This window comes from Gavia stellata, chromosome 5, assembly GCF_030936135.1.
Source record: "Gavia stellata isolate bGavSte3 chromosome 5, bGavSte3.hap2, whole genome shotgun sequence".
NCBI lineage: Eukaryota > Metazoa > Chordata > Aves > Gaviiformes > Gaviidae > Gavia > Gavia stellata.
The window spans coordinates 14,852,945-14,874,655 of record NC_082598.1 but is presented as its reverse complement, the minus strand read 5'-3'; the positions used below and the strand labels follow the sequence as shown (position 1 = coordinate 14,874,655).

Here is a 21,711-nt window from a genome sequence, read left to right as displayed (position 1 = left end):
TATGATATGCTAATTATTAACACTATGTCATTTGAAGGTAACTAAGGGACTTTAAGGAACTTTTCATTAAATATAATTATGGATAATTTAGAGGTTACTCATGTTTATGGTGCAATTGCTTCTGTTTGCTGATACTGCTTTGCAAAAAACAGAACAGAAACTTGCTGCAGAACATTCATGGGCATAAAATGAGGTGCATATCAGCATTGCTTTAGAGCTTTGACACCATTTTCAATGTTAAAAAAAAAATCCAATGTTAGATATGTTCTTGCAGTTTATTGGATACTGACAGATTTCTTCGCCAGATTTTCAGGGCTTAGACCTTAGATAAATCATGTGTTCTGTTGTCTGAACTGATACTTTATGTATGAATTTTTTTTACTCGTCGTCATTTTGCAAACTGAAACACCTCAGCCATAACTAGAGTGATCTCTTGTTTAGCTGAAAGCTATATTTAATATTTAGTTTTGGCTAAAGCAAGAATGATAGTTAGCATTGATTACAAGGGCATAATGTAATGATTTGTATGGAGAAAGAAACTGTCAGGTAGCATTTGTCTTACATTTTCTTTACTGTTGTTTATTTGTAAGTGATAATGAAGTTCTCCGCAACAAGGCATGCTCAGTGTTTTATTATTGCTGTCAACAGGATTTAACTGCATTTCCACTGTGGCTTTAGCATCTTGGTAAGGATAGCACTGAAACACAAACTAGATAGACATTATGGAAAAACACAGACAGTTTTAGTGATGGATGTTGAGGATAGTGTAAAAAATACACAGTTCAGGATGTTCCAATGAGAAATGACATCTTTTGATCATACTTAAGTGGCAGAAAGCCTATTCACAGTAGATGTAGTCCACTACGTAATTTGTTGGATATGACGGAGGGAGTAATATATCTAAATTTTCTCTTCTATTACATTAACATTTTCCCTTTTTATTAATTAGAAAGAGCTTTCAGTTTATGTATGGTTTGCAGGTTAATACTTTTTAAAACAGAGCATCACAAGTGAAACAATAGCATATTAGATAACAAACACAACTGGCTGTTTTAAAGCTACATGTGAAACTGAGTGAAGAGTAGAACTGTTTATGTATGGCTTGGGAGGGGGAAAAGATGTAGAACAGTTGTCTTCTGGAAGCACGTTCAAGTTCCATTGTAATTACAAACTTACCTGTTCTTTGTGTGAAATCATGTTTTCATTTTTATTAGAAAATCTTAATATATTACAAAAAAGACATAATTTAACAGACAAAATAAGTGTGTGAAGCATCTGGGCAAGCACATCACCGTTTTTGTTCATGTAACTTGAATGGGGCAAGTTGTAGTGGACATGTCAAAAGTTGGGGGTTTTTTTGATAGAGACTATACAAAAATGAAGGGAAAAAAGTCAGTATAAGCTGCTTCTCAAGGTCTGTAGTAGAACAAACATGGTCAGCTCTACTTTTATTTTTTCTCCAGTAGAATTGCTTTATCAACAATTAAGTAAAAATAACCATTATTACTTAATTCTCTAGGTTTGATATGAAATGTGCATTACACAGTAATAGCTGTAAAAGGCTTTTTATTAAGTCATTATGGTATGTGGAATGCATAAAAAGCAATAAATTATGTGCCAAATTTTTCTTTACATTTAAAAATTTCAAGCCTATGTTAAGATACTCAAAACATACCATGTTTGCATTTTCTAACAGGCATGTGCTTTACTGGATGTAATTGATTCATATGTAACTTTTGACATTTTCACTCTGCAAGGTAAAGAGTAAGGATGATGCTGCTTGTTGCATATAATGTATAGAAATACACATTTCAGAAGAGAGATAGCAAAACACACATTTCATATCAACGTATTCACATTCACATTTTACAAGATGGAAAGATCTGTTCCCCAAGACTGTCCTACATTGAAATGATTCATGATACATCTCCTCCCCTTAAATTTGGGACAATAAAAACTTTAATACACAAGTAAATACTGATGAGAAACAAGTTATTTCTCTCGTAACAATAAACATTAAGAAAATACTAAGCTTTATGATCTAGGAGAAACAGATTGCTTATACTTCTTGAAGTCAAAACAATTTTTTCCTCTGCTTTAACAGGAGGGAGTTTATTGATTGTTATTTACAGTTGGTTTTGAGACTTTTAGTTAACAAATCGCTCTCAATTTTAGTACTTTGAAGAGTTTGGCTTTAATACTGTCTATCCTTTGGCTTTGTTCCAACATGCCGGAACATCTGTTTCACTGCACAGTCTGCTTGTATTGTACTCTCTATTTTCACCTAGAAGTAAAGCTCTTTGGTTTTCTTATCATTATTATTACTATTAAATCAACCTGATCTCTGACAGCAGTAGCTTCAAAGGATTAGAAGTAGAGGTCATACATGTGCAAAATGATTACTGTGTACTGAAGTGGTACAATTAAATAAAAGCCTGAGACAGTGTAGATGCTTTTGGACAGTAACAGTTTTCTCTTGATCTGGTCTGCACACTGGGAGCTGGACTTTCAACATCACAGATATGTGGGTGACAGTGATAAAACCATTATTGGTTTTTTAATTCTGCTAGCTCTGCTCCAGCCTGTAGCTTTCTTCCCAGCTCTGTCGAAGATTTCTGTGTTCTTTGCAGGATTAAGTGTGGTTTTATGTTCGATAAAGGGATTTAAAATGAATGCTATCCGCTCCCTCTGCACTAATGGATATATACACATGCTTATTTATTGGAAAATATTTCCATCATAGCAGTATGAAAAAGTGTGTAAGATACATAGGTATGCCATATACCCCACTCCATTGGAAAAAAAGTCAGAAGTCTTACAAACAAAGCGTGTAGACAATGTTATATTTTTAATTATCATACCAGTCCAGGAAAAGCAAGGAAAATGAACACATGACAAGGAAGAACAGGATCCATACTCTAAATCCAGCATTGTTTTTGATTGCCTGTGAAGAGAAGGTTATCTCTGTTACCATCACCAGTAAACACAGAGTAGAATTTCAACAATAGCAACCCAGGATGACTGTTATTAGCTGCACTCATCCCTCCCACAAGAGAAAGAACAAAACTTGCCATTAATTTCAGGTGAATTGAAGTCAGGTTGGCTGTATCTCTTCAGATTTATCACACTAAAGGTTTTCTCAAAGTCTTAAAATCGGTCATTTAAAAAAAAAAACCACCAAAAAAATTGCAAGATCCCGCACAGTGGAACACCAAACACCCAAAACATTAAGAACTACATCAAAACATACATGCTTAAAGGTTAGTTCTAAGTTCCAAAAGTGAAACTCTGTGATTAGAAATAATCAGGCTTTCATCATTCTAATAAACATCTTCAGACTAAAAAAAAAAAATCCCAACCCTGACAACTGTTTCTGGAGGTTGATTTAGCACTGGCAATCGTGTATTTCAGTCTCAGAATAAGCAGAGCAAGGAGCAATATTGCAAGTATTTTTCTTGGATTCGCCTTTCCAAAACTGAGACCGACATATAGCAGGGGACCTGTTTTTTTTTCTCTCATTTTTCAGATTAACACAGGGAATAGATTATTTTTTTTTAATGTGATACAAACATTAATGTCAGTGATGAAGTTTTCTATTTATCACCTTTTTCTACTCTTTCTGAGCGTGGTTTAAGAAACTTGGATCTACCTACAAATGTGAAAAATGAAGCAAAAATAACTTTGGTTCATGCCATGTTGTTGAATACTGATCTCAGATGACATCTCTGCATCCTCCCTTTGTTTTAAACAAACTTCCCACGTGCTTAAATGCACGCCAGGTGACCTTCGTGTTTAAAAAATAGGTGAGGCCACATAGGCTTCTGCAGACCTTTATAGCTATTCAGATCATGGTTAGCAAGAAAAGCAACGTGAACTACTAAGAACCTCAGCTAACTTGTGCAGTTTGTCCTGCTGCAGCTGTACCGCTCATGGGCTTGTACATCCTGTTTAAAGCAACACTTGGGCAAAACTGAAAGTTGAGAGAAACAAGTGAGTTTAAAACACAACTTGGAGACATTACCTCTCTTATGTCTTCATTGCCTTCTTTGATATTCTCTGTTGCACCCACAACTAGTTGATGGATATTGTCGATATCAGTTTCCTGTTAAATAAAATAGAGAAACAGTGATGGATTTTAGGAAAAAAACACTTCTAAGGATTTAGGGAACAAGCAGAACTCAAAATAAAATCTGGTATTATTAGCATCTTCGTTGCAATGATGCAAAGGTATAGAGGCAATTCAGTTGTAATTTCTTTACCTGTGATTGTATGAGCCTACACAGAGACCGCCAAGATAAATAGAAAGTGTCCCATTTATCTAGAATCAAATCTAACCTGTCTTATTTTTGCTAGCTCTTTTGGAAGAGGTGCCACCACTTACAGAAACGTATTATTTGATGGCATCTTTTAACAGGATGCTAATTCTGAGGCAGAGGGATCATTCTAACATATGTTGCATTTTCCATTCCCATTCCCCCTCCAACAACAGTAAATATCTTGATTTTGTGTTTGAAAACCAAAAATCTTTTCCTCCACATTTGCGTCAAAGATTCATTAATCTTATGTTTATGTCTTGCATGCAACCAAGACCAAAATACGCCCAAGAAAAATCAAGCTGTATTTGCTGCTGTAGTATTAAATCATACTAACCTGCTGCAAGACTTTTTCAGTGAATATCTCTTGTAATCTGGAGATTTCCACCACTTTTCCTTCAATTTGTCTTGGCAAAAAACATAAATACTCCATTAGAAACTAGTGCAAACATTTCTTGCTCCTGCAGATTCAGATTCTCCAAGCCAGTAAGCAGGCTACTGAAACGGCACAGTTATTTTGTTACCTGTCTGTTAGGCAGCAATAGCTTGGGCTGACTGTGCTGAGAATTCATGCTGGGAAGACGACCAGCCCATGGTGAAGCTCTGGGAAACGCACCACCCGGAAGTTTGCAGATAGTAGCCCTCACTGCCAGAGCTTCACCTGTCTTCCTTCTTTCATCGAATACAACAAAGTCCATGGTGGACCCTGAGTAGTTAATTTTGACATACCCTTTCCGTTTGCTACAATGAAGTGTAGAATGCACCTTGCCTAGTACTAATAATCCAAAAGTAAAGCTCCAGCTTGAGGTCGCCATTCAGGTTTTCTGCACAGCAAGCAGAGAGCAAAAGGGCACTGCCACTCTGCCATAAAGACAGGTCTCTGCATAGGGGTCAGTGATTGCACCTCCCCTACAGCTCTCTCCATATGCAGCAGACAACACGATATGAATGGAAAACTTGATCTTTTAAAACTTGAAAAAAGTGAGATAGAACATAAACCTTCCAAACGTGAGCAGTACTATTTCAGATAGTTGGTGTGTCACCCAGAACCACTGGGGGACAGCACAATGTGTAAACTCATATAGTTCGTTTCCTGGGCGCTCCTATTTCATCCCTCCTTCTACCACACTGCTACAATTCACGCAGCCAGGCGTCCTTCCGCAAATTCACTGTGTGCGGGTGTTGTCCACGTGATGGGACTGGCATGCACAGCAATCTGTCAAGTAACAGAAAATTGTACCTGACTTCATCAAAGAGATTATTCATTTCACCAACAAGTCTCTGGTTCTCCTGTTCAAACTGGAAGAAGGAAAGAAGGAAATCACACACGTGAGTTCACATATTTGGACGCAGGGAACTTTCTTCAACCCCCACCCCAGATCAACTGGCTTCCACTCTTCCTTGCAATCTGTTATTTACAATGCGTCTCAACTGAAAAGATCTTCAAGAATTACTAATTCTGGCCTAAATGAACAATATGAATCTGCCTATTTGTAACCAGTCACTGTAACACTTGTCATTCTCCTCACATTAATGAAAAAAAAAAACAACCTGAAGATTTTGCTCAAGTTACTTTGCAGTAAGGAAAAGTGTAGTAGATGAAATCTGTCCTTTTTTATTATTCTAGAAGTTTGAGTGGGGAAAGCTTTCATACTTGTGAACACATGTGATTCTCTTCATGACATCTTTGCACTATCATTCACATTTTCCATGTACTGTCCATGGCATGAAGTTAAAAGAGCTTTTAGATTTTGCTACAATATGAAATATTTTGACATCTAGTACTTGCATTGGCTTTAGTTATTCCAGCAGACCTCTTCCATTTAGAACTCATGAGTAATCAGTGAAACAGTTAAATACACTTTTAGCACTACATTTTTCAAATACAAGCATAAATAGAAGACTTCATACAGGAAAATAAGCTTTGACCTTTTAGAGGTACTTGACTGTCAGATCATTTGGGATTCGTTACAGACAAGGTGATCATGACTGACTGTTGAAACAAAATCTGCACAGCCAAAATACAGCTGAGAAAGGTATCCCATGTTGTAGTGGAGTTTATTGGAAACCACATCCCAAGGACTGTGTTAGAAAGAACTCATTAGGACAGACGGAGCTGGGATTTTCAAGGTGCCTGAATGAGCTCGCTCCTGCAGTCTGGCAGCCAGCTACAGCTGGTTAAAAGCCTGAGGGGGGCCTGCAGCACACCGCTCCCTGCCCCACAGCCGCTGGGATCCAGGCAGTATGCTCTCGGGGAGCACTGGGGCCTGCCCTGGCCAAAATGCTCCTGCCATCAGGGACAGCAGAGCGCCTCATATTGGAAGGGTCACAAGTCCCATTTTGGGGGAGGGAGGGGAAGCTTATTCAAGGTATTCTGCCAATTAATTCTACATGGCCAAAGTCTCGGTAACAGCTGGACCTTTGTGGTATGGACACAACTGGCTAGATCTTTGCGCTTTTCTCACAAAGCTGGGAAAGACCTGGTCTACAGGGTTATACAGAAACACCACACAGAATATAGATTTCTACTGAAAACATGACCTGCTACGCACCTCTGACAGCGATACACACAGCAGTGCGAGTACCAGCAAACAGGATTCAGAATGCAAGGAGTTTGACACTGGAGCTGTGCAAGACAGCAAGTCCCGTTCTAGTTCTGTTAATCTCATTTTGAACTAGCCTACATAACACACTGGGATTTTGGCATAATTCAATCACATTACAATTCCATTAGCAGTAAAAGTGCAGCAGTCCTCTTGGCCACCTTGCAAGGTCTTGTTACCCTTTTTTAACACAGAGCAGTGTGTTGTCAAAGATGAAAACGCCAACAGAGCAGCACTGCTTACAGGTCACACTTGGTTTTCAGTCGGTGCAATAGGAATTGCTTGCTGAGCAAATGCCCAACGCTTAAGCTGGCAAGAAAAGGAGGTGTTGCCCAGAGAACACAATATTTGAAAACAACTATCATCTTGTGCAAAAACCAAAAGGAAGGAAGGAGGGGGAAAAGGTCTGAATCACAGAGAATTATGATAACAGCGAGGGTCACGTTACATCAGTGAAAGGCAAATGGGCATTTTGCTTTTAGAGCAGTGCTACTGAAATGGCTGAAAATTAAGCACTTTCTGTATTTCAAAGTAGTTTCAACAGCAACGCAGTTCGTCATTAAGATGCAACATGAAAATTAGTGGCTGTAATATGACATATAGTTCATCTGACCCATAGCTTCTTTCACAGAGCCAGTCTGTAGCAGAACGTAAATTTAACATTATTATACTGCTACGTTTGGTGACAATCTTTGCCTCAACACTGTGACCCCCACCCTGTCCCAATCATGCCACCAGCGCCTCTATCCCAGGTCTTTTAAGATCTTCCTTACACAGCTTGTGGAACTCCTTGTGCACATTGCTTCAAATGCTGATGTATGCACCCCTTGAAATGATCCAGAATGTTCCAGTTGAAACTTCTGCCATATCAGGTACTTTCATAATACAGAGAAGAAATAAAGTGTGTATACTACTTAGGGTGCAGTGAAAAAGACCTAGTGCAGCCACTGAGGAATTTGTCCTGCTCCTCTCTCTCCCCACATACACAGTCCTAAGCGAGCACTGCTGCTTATCTGATTTCCCAGTATGACATTTTAGCTCACTAACCACTTTTTCCTCCCAAGTTTTCTGGTACTGGGTTTTTCTGATTAGTAAACGGAATCCCACCACAGGACCAGATGATAGGGCTGACTTAAGGGAGGGCAGATAGCAGGAGCTGAGCAAGACTTCTGCACTGCCACAGAGAACACAGAAACACAAGAAAATTAGAAAAGGCAAGCCACCTTTCATACCCTTCACCTTCATTCGCTCCTTCTCACAACCCACACCATCACTACTGTCTCCCACACTGTGTGCTATAACATTTTTCATCTTGCTTCAGGACCTCAGAGAAACAGTACCTGACTCTGCCAACAGCAAAATAATGTCAACCTGCATGATTTAGGGGGAAACAGTTACTGTGTTAAAAATCAGAAATGTGTAGGTTTAACCTGGCAGAAGTGAGTGTGAAATGACAGATACGTTTAAAGGAGGGTAACGGTGAATCTCATAGAAAAAGGCTTAGTCTTCTGACATAGGCAAGAATAATGAAAAAATTATTTTTTATTTCTTTTAAAATACAAATTTCTTTTTATACTAGAGGTTCACCGTCTACCTGATTGGCAAGAACAGCCCTCTCTCCCTGGTTAAAGGACTCCAGAGAGTCCAAGATCACAGACGAGGATGAGGGCTGTCAAGCGCTGTCACCTTCACTATGGGGTAGAGGCCTCGGGGAAGGAGCCCAGCCCCATGGGTTGAGGGGGAACAGAGAAGAACATACGGCACAGCTCCCTCAAGTCCCACTGATTTCCACCCTAAAGATCCAATGGTTTTGTTAAATAAAAAAATACCAGCGTTGCAATACATTCACATGTCATTGTCACTGCTGTCTGTAGTGTCTCCTTCTACAGAGCAAGAACATTTGTTAAAACATAATTGACTAATACAGTGATATTTACTTCACAGCGGCGGATGGTTAAAGGCGTTTCATCACTGCACTCCTTTACATTTACCCCACTGTATGTCTCTGGTTTTAGTGGAGTCACCTCAGAACAAAGCCAAGGAACAGAGCAATGAAATAGAGCCACGAGATTTAGCACCGTGTCAACTGGTTGGTCCTTAAGTGACTAAATGGGGCCAGCAAGCTATAATTGGTTTTCTGACTTCTGTAAGGATAAGTATTTCTGCACAAATATTCAACATCAGAAATTCCCTATTTTGCTGCCGTAGTAAAACTGAGGTGGTAACTAATTTAGAAGGCAAATTTTCAATAAAGAAACAGTGAATGACTTTAATCCCTTACAAAGAGCACAAATCCGCTTGAGAAAGTATTCTTTAAAAAGTCCCTTTGATATTTAAAACCCTCTACTGGCATGGATTGCCTTTTAAACTGCTAGATGATCTTTGCAATTTGAAGTCATGGCTGATGGACCGCTTGGCGCAGACAGCGGTAAAATATGCTAAAACAGTCAATTGAACAAATGTTAGAGCGCAGAACACATCATATACCAGTGTGTCACAATGGGATTTACATGATGGGAACATAAACCAAACTCCAGCTATCAGTATAGCTCAATGATTTATGGCTTATTAAAGTAGCCTCTTTTATGACAGTGAGATTCTGTTACCAAAGTATGGCATAATGTGACAAACTGCTTAAGATACGTCTAAAAACCTAATGCATAGAAGAAATAATCACAGTTCTTTTTTCTTATCCTGTGAGATAAGTCATTATATGTACTGTACCTGAACTTAAGACAAAAACAAATAAAAAAAGATAGTCAGGGAAAAGTATGTATCTTCACAACTCAAACAGCAGAGCCAGATTTTTTCCCCACTCAATGCCACCACAAGACATCTGCTCACAATAACTATAAAAACCATTAATACACCTGTACTCAGGGTTATAAACTGAAATTTATTGTGCAAATCATACAACAGCCTGCAACCATTTTGAACAACATAAACCTCTCTCCTGTGGGTAAAATACTGATAGAAACTGCTGCTGTAGCAATACGATAGGGCTTTAATTCATTATTTTACCCACAGGAAGGATCACAGAACCATGATGGAGAATTGGTAAGTACGATTTGACACAACACATTCCAATTTAAAACTAACACAGCAGTTTCTACACTGTAACCTACCCTCTTCTGAGAACTGCTGGATTTTCTGAGTAACTTAAATGCAGTTGGTCCATGCTTCACAAATCAAGTGTTCAAAAAGTAGAAACTAACTTCTCTGTAACAGCAAACGTAATGCAGAGGAGAAATAATTAACTGTCCTTTGAGTGAATAAATTAACTAAAGCTGTGAGGGTTTATTACGTGTTTGTAAAGACCCTTTGATTCCTGTGTTAAAAGCACAATGAAGTCATTAAATATTGCCAAGTTAGTATGAAAGATTTATGTGCGCAATGAAAAAGGCAACGCACATTCAAATACTCAAATTATTTCCTAGTTACACCTATATTTACACCTTGGACCCAAATTTACCTGAAAATTAGAACAATGGATCCAGTGACTTTAAAGTCTGTTAGAAGCGAAGTTATACAGTATCCAACTTTTACTAATAAAGGCCGACTCTCAGCTGTAAGTTTCCTCAAACATGCACCGAAAGAGCAGTTTCGCTGGGGAATAGTCACCACATACATCCCTAGTCTTTGTAAAGTAGCTAACTATAGTGTTCATAAAACAAAAACCCCAAACCCTAAAAAAAAAAAAAAATTAGGTCCACAGAACAGAGCAATGGCTTGCTCAGCTCTTCAGCTCTGAGCATGAGCATCAACATACTAGTGGCAACGTTTACATTTGAAACCCTGCTCTGCACATACATGTATTACACAAATATACAATTCTCTGATTACAGTTTGACAACTCCAGTAATATGTAATCCAATCCAACAGTAAAAAAACTACCTGACAAGAAATGACCCTCACTGGGGGGTATTAACTATAACTAGAAACAATCAGCTTACTTTCTACTTGACAACTTGGTGGAGAAAGAAAAATATGTCTGTATTAACACCACCATGAATGCTGACTCACTCTTCTTTTCAATCATAACAAATGTAGACTCCTTCCAAGGCATAACATGGAAGTAACTGGTGGTTGTTAATTTTTAGGAGAGGTAGAAAGCAAGCCTGTATTTTTCCACAACCGTGCCAGAAGCATAAACTCGTAGTCAGTGGGAGAAGCTGAGATACAGGCAGCCCTGACTACTGGTGGTCATGTTGTCAGCCTGCAGTGAGGCACAAGAGGAGGGAAACAGCTCTGGGTGAGATCAGAACCACAGCAAGATTCAGCAGGAGATGCAGACATTCAGCTCAGAAACAGCTTTCTGCAAAACTCAGAATAAGTTATAAGCAGAAAGGAGGCTGTTCTAGTGGTAACTTCCCTTCGTATGTTTTTTTTCAATTTTAGTTTCCTAGTATCAGGACTAGCACACAAGTACTGACAGTACATAACAAAAAAAATTTTAAATGTAAATTCACGCATGGAATTTTAAGAATAAACTATGGCACAAGAGCAGTAATAATATTTCAGTGTATTAATGTATATAGGATGTCAAGGTATGTTATTTTTATTTTGGTAGCATTTTGATCTTCCGCTTCTCTAAACAGACTAGTAAATTTGTCTCTCTCTTCACATCAAGCAGACTGAGAAACTTAGAGCCGAGATCTAAGGTTTCCAGCCCAAGTAATTTTTCTTGGCTTAATCATGGCACTGACATCAAGGCACTGTTATATACTATAAATTTTCTCGCAAACTATAGGTAGAACTGTGTAAGCTAAGAATAACGATGTATTATAGTATGTCTGAGCTAAAAGTTTATTTAATTTGGAGCATCAGTGCTATTTTTATACCCCTTTTCACAGGAAGTGCAACTCCTCAAAGGACAACAGAAGTAAATCAGTGTAAAACAACCAGTAAAAGTTTAAAAAATATGTAACAATAAAAAAAAAGCATAGCACAGGAAGGCTCTGAATGGGTAAAGAATAATAATGGATTTTTAAAAAACATCTGTTGGGTCTCCTCTAGGAAGAGCTGTCCAAATGCCCAATAAGAAGCAGTTTAGGACTGGAGATCTAGGAGTCTAGAAATCCTTCAAAGCATTAGACTATGAACATAGATTTTTCCTCTTACTTAGGCCTGGAATCACTCCCCCTCAAAGTCAATAAAGAGAACTTATTCCACGGAAAAATTCAAATCCTCGGTGGGCAAAAATCAGCATTTTAAGACGTTTATCTTTCTTCAGTCTTGATAACAGAAATAGAACAAAACTCAGACTCCAGCAACTCATCTAAGTTGTGAGGTATCTGGATCCTTACACTAAAAAGTATAAAAGGATTTAATGAAAAAAAATCTATTTATTCCCAAAGTACCATGGCAAGGGATGTAACATGTTTAAAACTTAATTACAGTGTGAGGCCTACAAAAAGCAATCCAACATTTAGTAGACAGTTATTAGTAAGCCCTGTGAGAGCTATCACCTCTGATGCTTGTTTCCTCCTGATCCTCCGGAAGCTTACAGTAAGGGGGCTAATAATGTGCCTAAACACAGAAGAATGAAAATATGTAAAGAATTCTCTTTAAAAAGAAAACAGAAAGCAGAAGTAAGCCTTCAGATTTCAGACTGGCACTCAAGAAGAACGTGAAAGCATCAAGAGCAGCATCTGAAGAACCTTTTCTCTTTGACAAACCATACCGTAATTATGTACAACTTACTCATCTCTGACAGGAAGAGTGATGCATATTATGTTTGCGAACATCTCTAATCACTGCCAAGGAAGCTTCACATACTCATACTGCAGCAGCCCTTTGCCTTAGTAAAGCTCACCATTTTGAAAACTGCACATCTACTGGCTACTCATAAATCAGTTTTTCTTTCTTTATATAAAACAAGGCAACATGTGCTAATGTAGAGAGGTTTTCTAAGAATTTTGAGCCATGCTCAAAATGATAAATTTTAGGAATATCAAAAAGTCTAACAGATAGGTTGCCAGCAATCATACCTATGTCAGAAATTTTGTAGTATATCAGTTCAACTGTAAGCAGAATTGGATCAAACAATACATAAACGTACTGATAATAGGGAAATGCAGAAAAGGTAAAATTCATGCAATTCTGTTGTGACAGAAAGCTTGTAGTTACTCCTTCCAGTAAACCAATCAGCTTGTGATAATCCAAAAAAAATAAAAAGCAATAAAATGAAGCATAAATTCATAGTTATACTTAAATAATATAACTATTTAAGGTGTGTTCTAGAAATAGTTCAAGTAAAAAAATGGACAACACTTTATTCTTTCAGAAGTTTCATAATGCTTGTTCTGATGTTGCCTTGACTTCTATCATTTCCTGACCAAAAAAGCAATTCATAATTGTAATTTTAAAAACAATTTTCATTTCAGTTGTTGAAAAATAGTTGTTACTAACTTCATGGCTCCATGTAAGTATTTTGTAGCAACTTTAAATACTAGCTGCTACCAGAAGAACCAGGAAGCCATGTGCAAAAAGTATATCTTGTTATGGCATTATTCTGCATAAAACTAAAGTTGACGATGAATTTGGGTGAATCTGTACTTTTTTAACACATATGAATACAGCAGAAAATATAATAAAATGGACAAAAAGACAGGAGATATACTTACTTTTTGTATTTCTTCAGGTGATAGCTCATCTTCACCTTTGCCGTCCCCCCATAATCCAAGGTTATTTTGGGCATCAGGCAGATTCCTGTCTGTAAAAGAACCACCAAACACTTGAGATAATGCAGGACACTGAATAGTAAAGTGAAAATAATTTTTCATCCGTTTCAGAATGCTGATGGAATTGTTACCTCTCATTTGTCATTAACTGAGATTCACCCTCTATTTACAGCACAAAATTACACCAATAACCTTTAACTTCTGAACTGAGACAAAAGTCTATGCATTATGTTTAATTTTGTGAACTACGAGGAGTTGCACTAATACATTGACAGTGAAGGATGTGAAACAACTCACAATATACTAAGACTTGTTAGGGCACAAAATACTGTAGCATTGTCTTTTAACAGAAGAAAACATGCAATTTTCAAAATGACAGTCTATATGCAAGCTATTATCTTCCAGCGAGACTTGACAGAACAACCAATTCCTCATTCCAAAAACAAAAACCAGAATCTTAAAGACATTTTGAGCAAAGTTCACAGGACAAACTCTACTTCCTCATGCTGTTCAAACTGCATATTACAGTGCAAATCTTACAGCATGCTGTGCAAGGGGTCTTCCTGCATATAACAGGAATCAAATCTGATTCCACAAACTAACCCTTACACATCATAGCTGCTTCATTGATTTCAGTAGTACTTCCCCTTTAATCAAAGCTAATCATCTGCAGAAATCTTTAGCAGGAGTTGGGCATAAAAGATCTTGAACAGCTATTTCTGAGATACTCCCTTCTAGAAGATTTATTTTTAGGCTTAATTATATACTTCTGATTATAGATGGAGAAATTAGAAAGGGAAAGAAAAGAAACTGTGCTACAGGAACCCACTGTTTCTGAAGCTGTTCTAGCATCAGTGTTTAAAATCCTAATGCTAAGACTGCACTCTGGAGAAGGCCTCTCTTCTCCCCACTGGCTGTGACATTTTTACAAAACGCAAAAAAGAGATTTACACCACCTCACAATGGAACAAAGCTGAACCTGCTTTGATTTATCAGATGCGGGTTGCAAATTAAAATACAGAAAGATTTGGTTTTTACTATTCCCATAGATTTCAGACTTCCTATTTATCCCAGTCAATTTTTCAGGCATTTATAAGTATTTTCATTTGTTTTGTTATAACCTTCTAAGCCTAATTCTTTTCAACTGCATAAGCAGCACTGATGCATCATCATTCAAATACTGACTTCTCTTGGGAAGCCTCTGAAAAAGATTATAAGCAGAAATTTCCCCCTTTATCTTTCATTATAATATTTGTGAAAACTCTTGAAAAATAAATATTATAAGAGTATTGTTGTGTAAGTCTCATTTATAAATGTATATTTTGCTACCCAACAACCAAACCAGGATGTACAAACAATGACAGTGTTACAAATGAGGGATGTGGATAAGGAATATAGCAAATTTAAAAAAACAAAAAAAACCCAAAAAAACCACAACCCAAAACCAAAAATAGATCTGTTCTTTCTTACAAGTAATAAGAAATAAAGCCAAGAATATCTTTGAAGATTGTTCAGAAATGATTCAACTCTGTTTTCCATGGGGTATTATCAGTATTTCAAGTCTATTTCACAGAAACACAAAACTTACTTGTTTAGGTAATCAATGTATTTACATTATATCAAAATTATAATGAATTATTTACTGGATTAAAAGAAAAGAAGATAATTAGTTTATGGAGCCAAGAAATGAGGTATATTCCTATTTTATCCCAGAGGAACCAATTACTTTCAGGCACTGTTAAAAAAACAGCACCTGTATCCAATGTGATTGCTAACAAGCAGATACTGTAAGAGGTAAGTGAGAAACACTGTCTCCCCAGGGTTACTCCTGTCACCGCGGTATGTTTCTGGCTTCTGGGAAAGTTGTTCTGCAGCTTTCATGGAGCTGACATTAATGCTTTTCTACAAATCATCCAGAAAAAGCCAAATTACATTTCTTTTGCAGAAAGAGAAGTAGTTAACGCATGATGGAGATACAAAGTAATGATCAAATCCTCTGAACCCTTTTCCATGCTGAAAGGAGACAGCTGCTAAGCTTGTGGACCAGTTCAAAAGCTACTCATTATTTACATTTATTTCCATAAACTAAATGTCAAATTTGTAATATGCAAATAAATACTGTCAGGATATAAAAGCAATCTTCAGAGAGACTATTTTCCTACCATGAGGCATGTCCAGTATAATTCTAACGCAAACAGGTGCTTTGCCTCCAAACAAAAGTAATCACATTTTGCTCTGCTTTCTGCCAAAAAAAACAGACAAAACCCAAGTTGTGGGGGCTTCCACATGCCAGTAGGACATTCAGCTGTTCATCATAATGTTCAGTTTAAGGACAGGACCACAGGCTGCTCTCAGAAGAACTACCTTTACAGCTGAGATATTTACACAAGGGACCCAGGCACACTTATGATGGCTAATTCATAAACACAAATTATCACCATTCTCTAAACCACCAACATCCTGAGGATGAAACAGTTTATTTCTAACCATGATAATTTCTTCAGTTTCTTAAAAATTTGAAGTTACTTGTAAAAAGAAAAAATTATCAAAGGCTACAAGATTTAAACTGAGCTTCTTGTTTCCTAGTTGTCTTGTTCATGCTATTCCCACGCTTCGACAACCACCTACCAGCGAAGTCTGGAAGGCTCATTTCTATAAGCAGCAGCAACCAACACTTACGTGAGGAATCAAAGGCTGTGTGCATTTACAAACTGTTTCAGACAGATTTATTTTGATATACGAATTTCATAGTCTTCTCAAAGACTAGTCAGCAATCCCTCATAAGTACTGCGTCAGCATCACTTAGGTGACGGGACCCCTAATTTCTTAGAAAAAATTAAAGCATAAACTAATAAAAGTGAAAACTGGAGCAATCAAAATTAACATGCAAGAAACAAAGCTTCATTTCTGTTTATTGCAGTGGTTTGCTGTGTCCAAGGCAACCAAAGAACAGCATTTTCCATGCTGTGGCACAGATTTTTGGAGCTAAAAATTGTAACGACAGTATGTGGTGCAAGTGCACACTTTCAGAGACTGCGGAGACATTCAGTAACAAGAAAAGACCCCAAGGCAACGAAGATGCTACTACGCTGCTGCTTCTCTGCTGGCATTAGCCCACAGCTGCAGAACACTGATAACGCGTTAAGATGAAACTCATCTATGTGCCTGTGTGCTGCATCACTTAAGACATACTATAAAAACATAGTAAGTGCTAGAAACGACACATAATCAAAACCTTTACTTCTTAAAATAAATTCAGTGTTGGGGGTGGGGGAAGCATACTGATAGGGCTGCAGAAGTACAAACTGGTTAGGAAGATAAGCAATGCTGTATCAGAAAACGAAACTGTTCGTGCACCATGATGTAATTCAGTATTAGAGTCTTCATCCAGAAATGGAGTACCCACTTCACATGAATCCACCCTTTGTATGGCTCTAAAGTCACCAACCAGAGGAACTTTACTCTTCTAATAAAAATCACCAAAGAAACAGTAACTGATTATCAGAATAATATGGCCATCCAGTGCATTTCTTCTTTGATGAAGTATTACCCTAATGTAATGTCACATTTCATACAGTTTCTGTTTCTCTCCAAAAATAATTTTCACGCTGTAAATCACAGGGTACCTTGGACTCCTCTAGACAGCACAAGCAGGAGAATTCAATGCAGGGAAAGCAACTCTAGAATCACAGAAACAAGATTTCTCTTTAGGTATGCAACCTGAAATTACCTGCATAGTGGTGGTACTCCAAAAGGCACTTTTCAACAAAGTTCTGCCAGTGTACACATCCCAGGACAGACCAAAACAGCTAAGAGAAGGGACTACATCTCCCGGCCTCAGAAGCAGGCCACCAAGGAATCAGAAGCAATGTTCACAAGTCCGGTCAAGAACAGCACCAGCTGAAATGACCCTGGGGTCAGAGATACTGTTTTGGACTTCTAGATATCTCCTGTCCACCGAAAGATGAGATGCAATCCTTCCAGCAGGGAAACTCAATGCTGTGGAGAAGAACATCCCCAAAACTACTGGATCTGGCCAGCCGGTAACCTCCCCTCTATGAGCATATTATACCTTCAAGTTCCTACTCTAGATGTGTCCAACTCAAGGTACCTGTGCTTAAAAACTAGAAAATGTTCCCAGAAAGTCTTTGAGCGATTTTCCAATTCCCTGCCATCAGTGAAAGGAATGTGGAAAAATCACACAGGTCTCAGAAGATGCGTAAGTAGATGGATGTTGATAAAAAGGCAAGAGTTCACACAGAGCTTGTTGAGAGAATGAGAAATCCAGCAAGGCATAATACTTTTTTGGCTGGTTGGAAAAAGCATGTCAAAAAGTTTAAGATTTTGCTTCCTCAGTCTCACAATGTGCTTCACAAAAGCCTGATTAACTCAGGGAAGATGAAAATAGAAAAGGTGCGAGTCACAGGAACAAGCTCTTGTAACGTGAAGGAAGTACTATTGACCAGACAGGCCTTGCCACAAAAAGTAAAATATAACTACGTTTTATTTTTACCTTTGCTTTCCTCAGCAGAAAGTTTTTCTTCAGAATCATCTAAAGGACTCTGTGAAGATTTTTCAGGGGAAGGAGGTGCTTTGGACATGGTGCTCTGCTCAGGTTCAAGTCTGGACCTACAAGCACAAGAGCCTATAATTTAACTGATACTACACAGCTGAATTTCTCTAAAATGAGAACAACCACAGATTATTAAATTCGACACTTTAACTCTTGCAAACTTCACATTAAAGATTTCCCAGTCAAGATACAAAATGTACTTAGCAGCTTTCACTGAAATATTATTACAAAAGCAAAGAAAGCACGAATAGTATTCCTGAAGAAAACACATTACATGTTCAGAGTTCAGGAGAATTTTGAAGGCTATAGCATAAAACCAGACATTTTATTAAACTTCCTTTCAAAAATCCAGTGTATTAAAATATATATATATTTTTAAAAAAACAACCAACCAACCAACATTCTGGTCACACCGAAAATTCTTTTTAGTAGCAACAGCCAACACCACTACTTTATTTTTTCAAATATAATTACAATTTTACTTTATCTTGTCAATTGTAGTAAAGGAAAAGTAAGAAAATGATGAAACCATGATGAAAGTGATCCTTACCTTGTCTGTCAAAAGACACAACAGACCATTTAGAAGCAAGGAAAAGAAAAAACGCATGCAGTGGATAGATATATACTACATTTAAGTACCTGCTATGTAATTTTAATACAAAGGCAATGCAAAAAATTCAGTGATTATATATTAAGTACTTGCCAAGTATGTTTCACTGTGGCACCAAAAAAAGTTTAAAATTAGTGGCAACATACTTTTTCCAGTAAACTTCTGTGGTTTATTGTCATCTACAATTAATTCTGAAACTGCTACGTAGTAGACAGTTAAGTGCTTAGCAATTATGCTGTTAGAGAAGCTAACGAACAAAACATGAAAAAGCAATGGGCTGAATCACCTGCTGTGCCACCTTCATCACTTCCTCCCTTCTCAAATATAATCAACAGTTAATCTCATTATGATCTGCAATCTTCCCCTGCTGCTTAACAGAAGGTGTTGCATTTTGTGTTCCTTTCCTTCTTTGTATTGTGTCTAAATTCTAACCCATAATTAGAAAATTCTGAGAAAAACAGAATATAATGCATTAGTCATCACTGAGTAACTATGTTATTTTAACAAGAAAAAACAGTATCAGGGAACCTTTCTTAGTTCTAGAGACTCTGCAAGTACTGGGCTTTTCGTAATTTTACAAAAAAGAACTCCTCTCATCTCCTCCCTCTCAAGTCCCAGACTTGCCTAATAATGAGGAAAAAAGACTTATCTGGATGACCATGCAGTTCAAAAGAACAGTTATGATACTAATAAATTCAATTCCCCAGATAATAGAAATATCAGCTTCATCTGAATAATTGCATACATAATTCACAAGATATTCTAATGGAAAAATAAGTTTAAAATTGAAATGAAATATAATTTTGAATACCAATAAACATAAAACCTGAAAATCACAACCAAGTACCTTTACAGAAAAAGCTGCTTGTGCTTCTATTTCTCAGCTTTTCATTCTGGGGAACTAGTCCTATGTAATCAGCAGAACTTTTTAATCAAAAACTATGAGTTAATACATAAAGGCAACTTATGTACGAAAAGTATAACACAGGCAATTTGTTGAAGAGCTTAGGATGTTTATCAATATAAAGATGAAGTATATTTCTACTGCAAAAATTTCAGTATTTTCTGACACGCACATATTTTAAGTTGACTAAATTGCAGGAAAGAAGATCTGCACTAGGATTAATTTAAAGAAATGTATTCCTTTATTGTTTGCTGTCCTTACTTTGCACAGTATGCTAATGTATGACGTTTTCAATGAAAAACGAACAAAATGCCTGGGATACACTATTGAAAGAACACCTAGTTCTTTCAAGTGATGGAAAACATTATCACATAAAACGTTTGCCGAAATCCTTGGGGAAATTACGAATCAACTAGTTGAAAGCATATGAAAAAAGACAATTGTTCTTCAAGTCATCATAAAGATCGGTTTATGCCCTGTGATTTATTTAAATTTAATTTTAATTTAAATGACAATTTAGCCATAACATCACATCCACAATGCATACAGACTCCACCTGGTCAACATTTGTTTTCGAGTTCTTACATCCGTAAAAAGAGGCAAAGAGGTATCCTCCAGTATTACATAAAAAGACTGCATCTTCTGGATTATTTTTAATGCCTTATTGCTCATTATTTAAGTGGTATTCTAACTTCTGAAATAGCTCTTTCATTGCTCCATGTTTAGCATACATCAAATTGAGTTGTTTCCTCTGTTTAGTCATCTGAGAAATCTTGAACCTGGGATTTCACATGGAAACAATAATGTAAATAATGTAAAACAAACAGAAGAGCTAGTATTTGCTAGCCAATTCTATAACTGCAGGAACCATGCTATCTTTCTTTGAATTTCTTTAGTGTAAGAATACTCATAAGTTTATGTATTTTTACACACGAAAAATATCACACAGTTTGTTTCTGTATGTTTTTTCTGAAAAGTTATGGGAGTTAGAAAAATACCAATGCCTTACTTTTCTCTCATTACTTCTTACCAAATTTCAGAACTGGTTTGGGGTATTTTGTTTACTTGGTTTTGGCTTGTACTACTATTTATGTCTCAGGAGAATAAATTTGAGTGAATCTAATTATGCTTAATCATGCTGAAACACTCCGAATAAAACGTACTTACGGACTTTTAAAAACATGAAAGTAGCAGATTGAGCCAAACACCAAACTGATAAAGCAGCATCAAGTCTTGGAAAAACACTCAAGAATTTATTTATTGATGTGTACGTTCTAGAATTTGTTATTTTTAAATTAAAATGGACATAACAGAACTTAAGGTTAGAATTCAAAAAATGCAGATTAAGAAGACATGAAAAGCCTTTCAGGCATTAAATAAATTGCAAACCTGTTCATTCTCCCTGTCATTCTTACACCTGGGAGTGTGCAGAAAAAGGAAATGAAAAAGTATATTTTTTGATACTTGACTGAAAAAAACCAAACCAGACCAAAAAGCCAGCAAGCACATCATCTTTAACTTCTCCGAGACATTTTCACCTCTACATTAGCAGCCTGAATGTATGCCACGACAGGAAGCAGAAATTCTTTTGTTTCAGTTAAGAAGCTACATTCAAGATTTTTATTTCAATTATGTTTCTACTTGTCAAGAAGACAAATAGCATTTATTCACAACATGATCACTTGCTTTAGCAGAAAGATAGTGGCTTATTAAAAAAAAAAAAAAAGAGAGAGAGAAAAAAAGACCAAAAAAAAAAGAAAATGAGAATGGGAAAGAGAAGTGAACATCTCTTGCACCTAAACAGACAGTATCCTAAACAGCATCTTCAAGACATATTACCAATGTGCAGGATTTAATTCTAAATTATGTTATGCAGAATATTACTTAATGGGACACACAAAAATACTTTGTTGCATTTGTAGAAGTCCAACAGGTTTATTAACCCATATTTCACTGATTTGGTGCTTTAATCATTTACATAAATGAGAAGTGCAACACTATATTGGCACTCTGCTATTTACAGAC

At 36.9% G+C, this 21,711-nt stretch overlaps 1 protein-coding gene across 1 annotated transcript in view; it reads right to left on the bottom strand.

Moving 5' to 3' along the window:
* Positions 1-2,829: 2,829 nt before the first annotated feature.
* STX18 (syntaxin 18) overlaps positions 2,830-21,711 on the bottom strand; it is a 68,802-nt gene continuing 49,920 nt past the window's right edge. Inside the window, exons 6-11 of the mRNA XM_059817752.1 lie at positions 18,113-18,228; positions 13,543-13,631; positions 5,554-5,612; positions 4,651-4,720; positions 4,022-4,102; positions 2,830-2,944 (exon numbers count right to left, since the gene is read on the bottom strand). Coding sequence (XP_059673735.1) covers positions 2,849-2,944; positions 4,022-4,102; positions 4,651-4,720; positions 5,554-5,612; positions 13,543-13,631; positions 18,113-18,228 — 511 coding nt within the window. The 3' untranslated portion in view covers positions 2,830-2,848. The remainder of the gene's footprint in view (positions 2,945-4,021; positions 4,103-4,650; positions 4,721-5,553; positions 5,613-13,542; positions 13,632-18,112; positions 18,229-21,711) is intronic.